The sequence below is a fragment of the Bos grunniens genome, chromosome 11 (assembly GCF_055505025.1).
Source record: "Bos grunniens cultivar Pamir isolate PY7600 chromosome 11, Bosgru_T2T1.0, whole genome shotgun sequence".
Classification (NCBI taxonomy): Eukaryota; Metazoa; Chordata; class Mammalia; order Artiodactyla; family Bovidae; genus Bos; species Bos grunniens.
This window is the reverse complement of record NC_141175.1, coordinates 104,371,318-104,382,077: the sequence shown is the minus strand read 5'-3', so window position 1 is coordinate 104,382,077 and position 10,760 is coordinate 104,371,318. Positions and strand designations below refer to the sequence as shown.

The window sequence follows — 10,760 nt, the reverse complement described above, 5'->3', positions numbered from 1 at the left end:
CATTGGTAGGTGGATTCTTTACCACTGAGCCACCTGGGAAGCCCAACAATATTATTAAGTATTTGGAAAAAAAAGTGCTGAGTTAACAGTTTGGTCTCTTCATTTGGCATACTTACCAAGTCATCTTACATTAAAAAAAACCCAGATACTAATTTTACTCCTTTGGTACATTATTTACATAAGACAAATGTAAAAAGGATTAATATGCATTTATTTGTATGCATTTAAATGTATATAGATATATAAATACTAGTGTTAAGATATATAATACTAGTGCCCGAGGGTGGGATGATTTGAGAGAATAGTATTGAAACAGATACCTTACCTCTTCCCTAGGGGCTCAGCTGGTAAAGAATCGCCTGCAATGCAGGAGACCTGGGTTTGATCCTTGGGTCAGGAAGATGCCCTGGAGGAGGGAACAGCTACCCACTCCAGTATTCTGGCCTGGAGAATTCCATGGACAGAGGAGCCTGGCGGGCTACAGTCCATATGGTCGAAAAGAGTCGGACACGACTGTGTGACTTTCCCTTTCATATACATTACCACATGTAAAGTAGATGACCAGGGTGTGTTCGATGCATGAAGCAGGGTGCCCAAAGCCAGTGCTCAGGGATGACTTAGGATAGGGTGGGGAGGGAAGTGGAAGGGAGGTTCAGGATGTGGGGAACACGTGTACATATGACTGATTCATGTTAATGTATGGCAGGGGCCATCACAATGTTGTAATTATCCTCCAAATAAATAAAGAAAAAAAAAGACTCTGCCTGCTAATGCAGGAGATGTAAGGGATTCAGGCTCAATCCCTGGGTGGGGAATATCCTCTGGAGAGGAAAGGGCAACCCACTCCTGTATTCTTGCCTGGGAAAGCCCATGGACAGAGGAGCCTGGTGGGCTACACTCCACGGGGTCACAAAGAGCTGGACTGAGCATCTGAGCACACACAAACATAAATAGATGATTTAGTTTTTCTGTAGCTTTAAAATATTAACCTTTCAGTATTAGCACTGTATCACATTAAATTATTAAGATGAATTTAAAAAAAATCAAGACAATCACATCGTCTATTATCCTGGGCATATAACGTGAAGTCTCTGCATTACTGCATGCAGTATCACTATCTACATTAATTATGACTCATAATAGTAATCAACCTGTACTTTTTCCTTCAGACACAAGACTTCCTTCTAGACAGAAGTATAAAAACTGTCAAGTTAATATTTTATGAGTACTTATTTCAATTACTCTAAAATTTTGAGATGGCAAAAACATACTATCATCCAAAACCATTTGCATATTTTGCTCCCCACTGACATAAAATAAGGGCAAATTAAAATTCTATCAGTTTTTCAGAAACAACATTTAAAGACTAATTTTAGTCTAAGTTTTTAAGGTTAATCTGGATATTTTGTTAACATACCGTTTTCAGGAATTGCAGTAATCTATAAAAATTTATAACCAATATATTGTTTTTATTTATTGTTATATTTGAAGTGAAAGTGTTAGTCATTCAGTCGTGTCCAGCTTTTTGTGACTGCATGGACTGTAGCCCGCCAGGCTCCTCTGTCCAAGGAATTCTCCAGGCAAGAGTCCTGGAGTGGGCTGACATTTCCTCCTCTGGGGGTATCTTCCCAACCCAAGGCTTGCACTCATGCCTCCTGCATTTACAGGTGGATTCTTTACCATCTGAGCCGCCAGGGAAACCCATGTTACAAACTTTTGAATTCAGCCTTGGCCTAGCACAGAGCAAGCTACTATGCGGCCTGGTTTTGCAGGTAACTGTCAGGCTGCATCTGGTCAAAGGCTTGGGTCTGGTTGATGAGTAGGTTGCCTCTCAAATACCTGCCCCGGATTATCTGAAAAACCCAGGTAACAGCAGACGCTTTGTGCTTTTCCCCCTTCCACATGTTTCTCAAGCCTGAGGATGAGGGTCCTACGGGGTCAAAGAAGACATTTGGGAGTTTCAGGTGATTCTTCCAAAGATGCAAGTTTAGGATCCCTGAGATACTGACTGAGGTAAGGTTTGCCAACAAAACCTTTTTTTTCTTTCTGTAAACTAGGGTTTGTGTGACGCTCAGTGGGTCAGCGGCTTTGTAACATCTTATGAGTTGCTGTGGTGTAGAACCCCACGCCGTAACTGCGTCTTGATTTTGCCCTTGCACAGAAGCGCCTGCTAGGCAGATGCGGGTCCAGGGCCCAGGTCTTCCATGAGCCTGGCACGCCTGAGCTCTGAATGAACAGGAAGCTGGTGTCAGAGTCTCAGACAGAATACGGAAAAGGCCAAGCTCAGCGTCTCTCCAGACGACGCTTCAGCTCCACATGCTGACCTTCACGGGGAAGGCTGGATTTCTCTGTGCTGTGACTGACCCCACACAGAATGTTCATATTTAGCATCTCTGGTTACCCCAGCAGAGGCTGGCTTTACAGGCCAGGAAAAGGATGACAAGAGAAGCCTGCTGAAGCAGGCAGCACTTTCTGAGAGATTAAACCAAACTCATGTGTTACGGCCTGTGGAACCTGCCCGGTAACTGTGATCTTTACAGGCACCACTTGGAGGAGCTGTGGGAATATGAAAACTGGAAAGGGTCGAGCACTTCTTTTTAGATGTGTGAGCTTTTTTTCCTCTCAAGGGCCTTTAGGGAATACTCTGGAAATACTCAGAATTTAATTAGGCCACAGAGCTTCCAGCCACAGTAAGTCCAACTCCACAGAATGAGGCACTTGATAGAATGACTTACTTTAGTGTGAGACAGCTCCAACATATGCATATCCTGTGTTTAAAAAAAAAAAAAAAGACACAACAAATTCAAGGCTTTTGAAAAAAGCATCATTTATTTCAAAGTACAACATAAAGTTGTATTTTTAAGAAATACACCTTCAATCTTGTATCTCAAGACTTGGCGATGTGCATTTCAGTTTATCTTGAAAATAAATTCAGGTATACAAATGTTACATACCTCAAGTACAAACAGCACAGAAAATGCATATGGTCTCAACCGAATGTTTTAACATTCATTCACTGTTCTTAAAGTTGACTTAACATTTCTGTAATCTGCTTTTAAACCGAGACAGCCTTATTTTAAAAAAATACTCTGTATTTTCAGCACAAAGTCCTCATACATTTTTAAAATTAGATCTTGGCATATAATATTGTGAAATTATTAAAAAACCAACCTTGGTAATTTAATAAAATTGTCACATGCCAGGACTTCTGAAATCAACTTGAGTTGTCACCTTGCTGTAATATCAAATTGGTGTTCACACAGACAGATAAGGTGGGAGAAGACAGGTGGTGGGCAGCTGATAACAGGTAAGGTTTTCAGATGTACAGGTCTTACTGGAGTTTGTGGCTGAGTCCAGACTTTTCTCTAAAAGCACAACAGCAAATCTCGTATTATCATAATTGCAAGAAAGATCTGAAAGAAGCGAGTGGTGTAAGCCTGCCCTGCAGAGATGAGGAGGGTGAGGAGTGGGCAGCAACAGCGGGGAGAGCCTTCAAGATGTCTCGGAAACGGGCACGTCATGGTCTAGACCAGGGGCCACCACCGTTTTATTTTTCTTTTTTTGCCTAATTTCAATTCTCGTGAGGGAAGTGCGAATTCGACCAGGGGTCTGAGCTCCTCCGTCCGATGGTGGGGCTCCATATCCGCCAGGGGTTGTAGGTCTGGCCCAGGTCGTCGGTGGGGCTGGCGGCAGAGGGCGCGTGAGCTGCCGGGGCGCTCTCGGGGCCCATGAGGCTGATGCTCGGCAACGTGCTGGTGGGGCTGGTGAAGGGCAGGGTGCTGTGCAGGCTGCTGGACCAGATGGAGCTGCTGAACGGAGTGGACGACCACAGGCTGCTGGTGCTGCCAAGGATGGGCTGACGAGACAAAACAGAGGACGCTGAGCATCAGACGTGAAGGGGCAGATGGCAGAGCGGGGAAGGTAAGCTAACGACGGGCTAGGACACAGGCTCCTCTCACTGTCTACTTTAAAGTGGATGTTTCATACACACAGCCGCCTCAGCACCTGAGCAGATGGTTCTGAAACTTTAAAGGGTGCCCACCACAGCCAGGGCTGAGCGCAGCCCACCCGTTTCAGAAGGTGAAGCTCACGGGGCCGCGAGCCGCCCCGCCACCTTTGCAGCACGTGGAGGAGCTGGGCAGGTGCACCAGCAATGAGGAGAAGGCGGCGGTGTCAGCTGCTTAGACTCTTTCATGATCCCACGGACTGAAGCCCGCCGGGCTCCTCTGTCCCTGGGATTCTCCAGGCAAGAACACTGGAATGGGTTGCCATTTCCTCCTCCAGAGGATCTTCCCAACCCAGGGATAGAACCCAAGTCTCCTGCATTGCAGGTGGATTCTTTTGCCCTCTGAGCCACCAGGGGAGACCCATCAATAATGGCCTGAAAGGTCTCAAAGGGTTCTACCCCATTTTAAAAGAACAGTTAAGACACTTGGAGAACTGAAGCCAGAATGATTACGAGTGAAGACAAACTTCGGAACTGGTGAAGTTAAAACATCTCCTGGTCAAACCTTGCACATCTAACTGAGTCTTCCTGAGGGTGAAGAAGTGATCACAATGGGATCCTATTTTTCTGTGATGATTTTGTCAAAGCTGAAACCAGGAGTCATTTACTCTTTGTGGCACATGACCTTTGCAGAACCATTTAGCCGAGAAATAAACAGATGCACCTAGAAAAAGCCGGAGTCACGGGGCCTCCCAGGACCCAGTGTGTGCCGCGCTCAGGTGCCGTCGAGACACGGGCCTCCCGGGACCCAGTGTGTGCCACACTCAGGCACCGTCTGACCTGGAGGTGGCGGGATCCGAGAGGGGCCCCCAGTCACCCTGCAGTCTAACTTACAGGTTGGGAGAGGCTGAGATGAGAGACTTCAGAGATCAAGCCTCAGCGTCTCAGCCTTCCTCCTGTAACTTCTGGACCATCTCGGCTCTGAAGAGAACTGATGGTCACTTTGGCAGAAATGAAGACGCAGCAGTGGACAGGATGAGCGTGCCCATGCCTTCACACTGCTGTTATCCTTCATCTCTGTCAGCGTCACCCCCAGGGACAGCGGCAGCTGTGACGCTGCCTGAGCAGGCAGGCTGAGCAAGCCCAGGACTCACTGTGGCCGTGTGGGTCGGGGAGCTGGAACTGGCTGGCCAGGAAGGGCTGGGCTCTGTGGCCGGCGAGTCCCAGAGGTAGGAGGGGCCGCTGCTCAGCTCATTCCAGCTCCTCTGTGAGGGCTGATTGCATGATCGCGATAACCCGAGCTTGCTGAACACTTCTGGAAGAGAGGAAGCAAAGGCAAGTGTGCGCTGGATCCGGCCGTGCTCCCGGGGCAGGTTGGGTGTCCTCTCAGGGGTCTGCATCGCACCCACTCCAGCAGCCCCCACCATTCACGGTGGGGTGTCGGGGGCACCCCTGCCCATGACCTCAGAACCTCACCCACGCCTTTCACTGGACCGTCACGTGCAAACACCATCACAGCTAATGGGAATTCTAATTCTCAACAGCAAGAAAAATAAGGAGCTCCAGCGTAGCCAGGAGCCACCTCTCAGACACAGAACTTTCTTGAAGCTCTTAAGTCAGGTCTGCAGAACATAAGCCAGTGGGGATCCCCACTGCATGGAGCAGACCCACTGCACCTTCAGGCTGGGGTGTGGGGAGGGGCCCGTCCAGGACAGGGCAGCAGAGACAGACCCACCTCCCGGGAGTCAGCCCCGTGCCCACGCCTACGGCTGCCTGACAGCGCTGGCAAGGGAAATGCATCTTTCAAACACGTCCCCCAGACGGCCACCAGTCTCCTCCCTCCATCTGTCCATGGCTCACTAGTCATGGTCCAGGGTTTAAACACTCACCACCAGTTAGGTTAAAAGAATTCCCAAAGGCTGAGAACGAGTTGAGGGGTGTGAAGTCAGGGCTGCTGGGGTTGCTCACGGGGCTCCACAGACCCGAGCTGAATGTTGGGAGAGAAAAACGCAACACACAAGAACGTGACGGTCAATGGAGACAGACCCAGCGCTCACAGCTGCGCGCATGGCAGGCCCTGCTCCAATGGGCGCGCGCGTGTCACAGACAACAGGGAGACCTGGAGACTGCTCCGTGCCCGGAGGGCCCAGAGCTCAGGCCACTCTGCCACAGGTTGGGAGCCTGGCTCAGAGCAAGTGTTCTGTGCAGAAAAGAGGTATTTCTTCCTTATTTACCTTTCAGTGATGGAAGATTTATTAAACTGTTTCAAATCTAGGATTCGTTTTCTTGTTAGTATCAGGCAGGTGAAACTGAGAGTCTACTTGAAGTTTTATTATTTTACTGTGGGAATGTTATCCAGGCAAGTGAACCGAGGCAGTGCCTGCACACCACCAGGCCCTGTGGCTGCTCTGGGTCAAAGCCCGACAGTGCAGTGACTGCCTGGAGTCTGCTCCTGGGCCCTTCCTCTCACAGTCTGCTTCCTCTGCTTCTCATGGTGAGGTCACAGCCTTTCCACAATGACCATGACAACGGAGAGGGACGACAAGAGACTTAGAAGGCGGTCACACACCTGCCCCCTCCGCGGGGGTGGGCTGTGTTGCGGGTGCCTCCTCCCCTATCAGGGGGCCCAGGAGGGAGCAGAGACCCCCACCAAACATCTGCTTGTCATCTAGGGGCCTCAGAGCACACGAACAGCTGGAAGATGTCAACCCAGCCTGAGAAGCCCGCTTGCCTCCACCCCGATTGAGGCGGGCCGGCCATACCTGTCTGAGCCATCGCTGTCAACAGGAGTGTGTGAAATGCCAAGGCTGCTAGAGAAATCTGTTTTGCTTGAAGAAACTTTGGCAAAGCCGTTCCCACCTGTAATAACGGGCTCCGAGTCAGCGGGAGGCAGCTGGGCCACAGGTATGTGCCCAGGCCCAAGGCCCAGTGGTGCCTGGTCTCTGATGCCAAGCCACTCACCTGGGCTCTTGTCATACCCAGCCGTGACTGCAGCGAAAGTGGGGTTGCCATTCTTGCCCGGGAGAGAAGCGGCTTTTGTCAGTTTGTGTTTGCTCCCGCTTGGCTGCTTTGCTTTAGAGTCGCTGGAGGGAAGAAGCAAGGCGAGAGCCCCTCAGTCCTGCTGGCACTACCCCCACCCCGGCCCCGGCCGCCCCGGGGACTCGTGGCCCAGGGGCTGTGGCTCCAGCAGGGCTGGGGGTGGCCAGCCCGAGACTCTGCGGTCAGGTGGAAAGTCAGGGGTGTGGAGAGAAGGGAAGGAAAAGAGCCGGGGCAGCCCTTTCTAGAGGGAACAAGGAGCGGGCCGCCAGGCAGGAAGGGCCGACCACGGCTGCCGCGTCCCCGTGCCGGCCGTGGGTGAGGAGTCCCGGCCGGGAGGACGCAGGGTGGGGAGGAGCGCAGGCCCTCAGTCTGCGAGTGGCACCCCCCGTCAAGGCCACGGTCACACTAACGGTCGGGCTCTGTGCCTCCCGTGTGCTCGGCTCTTGCAGGCCCTGCCCTGCCACTGTGACCTTCACCCGCCACAGGCTCAGAGCAAATGACCCATAAGCCTGTTTCCTCGACTCTCAGCACAGCTTGTGGGGCTTCATTCAGGATGTGCTTTCTGGCTCCTGAACCAGACCCTGACTCTACGGGGCTGCCCTGAGGTAAGGGCTGGGGAGCAGGGCTGAGCCTGCACAGGGCGGGATGGCCCTGCAGCCTCTGAGGGTCCCCCCGACCCGGCCCCAGCTCGGCCGCGAGCCCACCTGCCCGGGCTGCCATGGACGATGCTGCTGTAGCTGCCCCGGGACGTGAACGGGCAGGGTGCGGCGGGCGGTGAGGGGGAGGTGGGCGGCGGCGAGGTCTGGCGTTGTTTCAGGAAGATGTCTGCGTTGAGGGTTTGCAGAGAGAGTTTATAAAGACTATCTGTAGCTGCAAATTAAAATTAAAAAGTCTCAATTGTGACATTTCGATTTTTAGTCTTAAAAAATAGTTGCTTTTGATATTCTAACATCAAAGGCAGTGATGCAAAGCCTACAGCTTTCACGTGTGCTGTTTCTCTGCCTTTTGCGGAATCTCCCACGTGACCCAGCTCTGCAGGCCCTTCCTGGGGGGTGAGGCCCCTCCCTCCTCAGGCTGGCAGGAAGCTTCCCCCTGTCCGCAGGGACGGGCAGGTGGAGTCTCTGCCTGGACCTGGAAGACCCTGGACTACCACACAGGTCCCAGCCTCACAGGTGTGGGGCCGGGAGAGCACCCCAGCTCCCCCAGGGGGACCCTTGCGCTCCGTGGGCCTGCCAGGTCCCTGTTTTACAAGGATACTCTATTCCTGCTGCCCTTTAAAGCACAGCTGTTTCAAAAATTTTAAACAGAAAATAAGACAGATTCTGCATTCACTCAATGGAAACACGTAACTTATCAGAAACAGGTACCACCCTGCATGTCTGTCACGTGTGCCCTGGTGCTGTGATGCGAGGTGCGAGGAGAGGGCTTGGCCTCCACAAGCTCAGTCTCTGGGGGACCCTACTTGCCCAGTTACCCTGGCACGACCCCTCTGGCTGAGCATCCCGCTTGTCTCTTTGCCCAGCTCAGTGTGTTGCCACCCTGGTCCCTCTGGCTGGCCTTTCGAGCCTCCAGAGCAAGGACGGGCTGCTCTGCTCTCTACCCACCCGGTAGGGCCTGTACCCCTCACCCTCAGAATCCAGCTGGCTCTGTGGGTGGTTCCCCTTCCCTCCAGCACTGCGTGCCTCTCCCAACAGGCAAGGGGCTGGGCCCAGGTGAGCTCACGTGATCTTGGTAGTGTCCAGGTCCCCGTCTCTTCAAAGTCCGAGTTAGTTTTCCCACCTTCAGCTGTGCACCTGCCCTAAAAACTCTCCCCACGCTTCCCCCACGGGGCTGGCCCCTAGTCACCTGCCGTTTCCACCTGTCCCCTCACCCTCGCTCGCTGGAAGAATCTCCCCTCCCCACCTGCCCGGATGTCTGCTGACCCGACACGCACACTGCGTCCCTGGAGAATCCCCCAGGCTTCGCTGGGCTTCACACAGCCCAGTGAAACCGGCTCCCCGAGAACATGGAGTTTACTCCCTGTGGGGAAACAGCCCCTGTCACAGGGTACAATCCGAGCACCAGCGTCCTGTTGAAACCTCGGAGGGGATCTAAGGGCCTGAGAGCAGCAGCCTGGACCCCAGGATGACCCAGAGACTCGTTCAACTCATTTCTTGAATGACCAGGGGTTTCGGACTCTCTCCCTCATCTCAAGCAAGAAGAAAGTACTAAAAAGGCTCCAGAGAGTTTCATAGCAAATATGGGGCTGCAGGTTTTAACCCAGGGAGTGTCTCTCTTCAGGGAGTATTTACACAGGCTTGTGCTCAACGCCCACCTCACCCAAGTTCTTCGCCCTCATTCAACTCACTGGCCTCCCATCACCCCTCTTCTCTAAACTTCCGTGACCTTGAACCTGGTACTCACCCCAGATTTTCCCTTTGGTGCAAATGGGCCCAATGGAGTCACTCTGATATGGTGGCTGAGTGCAGACAGATCAGCCCTACAGAGCTGACTGCCAATGCCCTGCCCCCTGGCCCTGGCTGCGCCGGTCTCTCCTCTTCCAGGTCCTATCTATCTAGAGCCTGAGGGCCCCCACCCTGTTCTGGGAGACAGTGCTCCTGCCATGATTTCCTGCAGGCCAGACCCGGGGAACAAGGTCAGCAAGCTGGTGAGAAAACTAACGCCTTCACACGGCTGTCTTCGGAGAAGATGCAGCAAACTGGGAAACAAAGTGAATTCTCACAAAAGGGGCTGCGCTGTAGACATACGAGGAACTAACCAGGGGCCGGGATGCCAGGCCTTCTCTGGATGGTTCACTGCTCTACTGGAACTTTCCATGTTGTACAGAGGGAAGCAGGTGGTGAAGCAGCTCCCTGAACTGTCTGACTGCTCTGCTATGAACGCTTACTCTACGGCTGATCACACTTTAGGCTCTTTACCGACGTGGCTGCTGGCTGCTACAAACCGGCTCCGGCACACAGACCCTGGGTCTCCTTTGCTGGCAAGACGCCCTCAAGTTTTCCCGCCCAGACCCGGATGCGCTGCAGCTATGGGGAGCACCGTACTTACAGCTGCCGGGCTTGTGAACAGGCACGGAATCCCACTCTGGCGGTGGAGAGTCTTTTTCACCTTCTGAGCTGCTGGTGTTGCCTAGTTCTTGACTGTTTGGGAGAAACTTTGCGAGGGCAGGTGGCCTGCTATCCACTAACTTACTTGTACCTGTCCAGAATTCAGAAAAGAAAGCCATGATGGAGGATCATCCCTTTCTTTGGGGCCAATTTCAAAAAACCTTCCGATGAGAATGAGAATCCACCTATGCCCGACGACTCCTGAATACTGTGAACTCACAACCAACAACTACTAGTACAACGAACTGTTAGGCCGCCTGTACGACGAGAAAGGCAAATACCTTTTGTTTTCTGGGAGTTTCGTGGTTTGGATCCACTGGTCAGTGTAGTTGGAAGAGGAATCTTGGTTGGGAGATTTCGGCGCTGTTTGCTTTCCAAGGGAGCAGTATACGGTAGCTCTAAGCAACTGAAAGACAACCACGGTGGGACATTCAAACACAACGCTTTGTTTCAGGGCTGAGAGGAGAAGTCACTGATCCGGCTACAATCTCAACAGCTTCTTTGACTCATTTGGCCTCCTGATGCATTACCCACCCACCGTCCTGAGGGCTGGCTGCCTTGCAAGCACTTCTAATACTGCTCAGAAGACATGGACAGACTTATCCTCTGCTATTCTGACAGCAGACAGGGAACTGAGGTCCATTATTTAATAATGTGTAACGGGTCAG

The 10,760-nt window shown here is 52.2% G+C and overlaps 1 protein-coding gene and 1 long non-coding RNA gene across 3 annotated transcripts in view; one reads left to right on the top strand and one right to left on the bottom strand.

The window, feature by feature from the left end:
• Positions 1-2,810: 2,810 nt before the first annotated feature.
• Positions 2,811-10,760, bottom strand: part of TMEM131 (transmembrane protein 131) — a 180,892-nt gene continuing 172,942 nt past the window's right edge. Inside the window, exons 34-41 of one of the 2 annotated variants that reach the window (XM_086328103.1) lie at positions 10,374-10,498; positions 10,034-10,183; positions 7,690-7,855; positions 6,908-7,029; positions 6,709-6,805; positions 5,836-5,933; positions 5,101-5,261; positions 2,811-3,856 (exon numbers count right to left, since the gene is read on the bottom strand). In XM_086328103.1, the coding sequence (XP_086184229.1) occupies positions 3,572-3,856; positions 5,101-5,261; positions 5,836-5,933; positions 6,709-6,805; positions 6,908-7,029; positions 7,690-7,855; positions 10,034-10,183; positions 10,374-10,498 (1,204 nt within the window). In that variant the 3' untranslated portion in view covers positions 2,811-3,571. The remainder of the gene's footprint in view (positions 3,857-5,100; positions 5,262-5,835; positions 5,934-6,708; positions 6,806-6,907; positions 7,030-7,689; positions 7,856-10,033; positions 10,184-10,373; positions 10,499-10,760) is intronic. The other variant, XM_086328105.1, reaches the window with a different exon arrangement.
• On the top strand, positions 6,469-7,888 carry LOC147363740 (uncharacterized). Its single transcript, XR_015137398.1, has 2 exons — positions 6,469-6,850; positions 7,435-7,888. It is a non-coding gene; the product is annotated as an uncharacterized LOC147363740 (long non-coding RNA).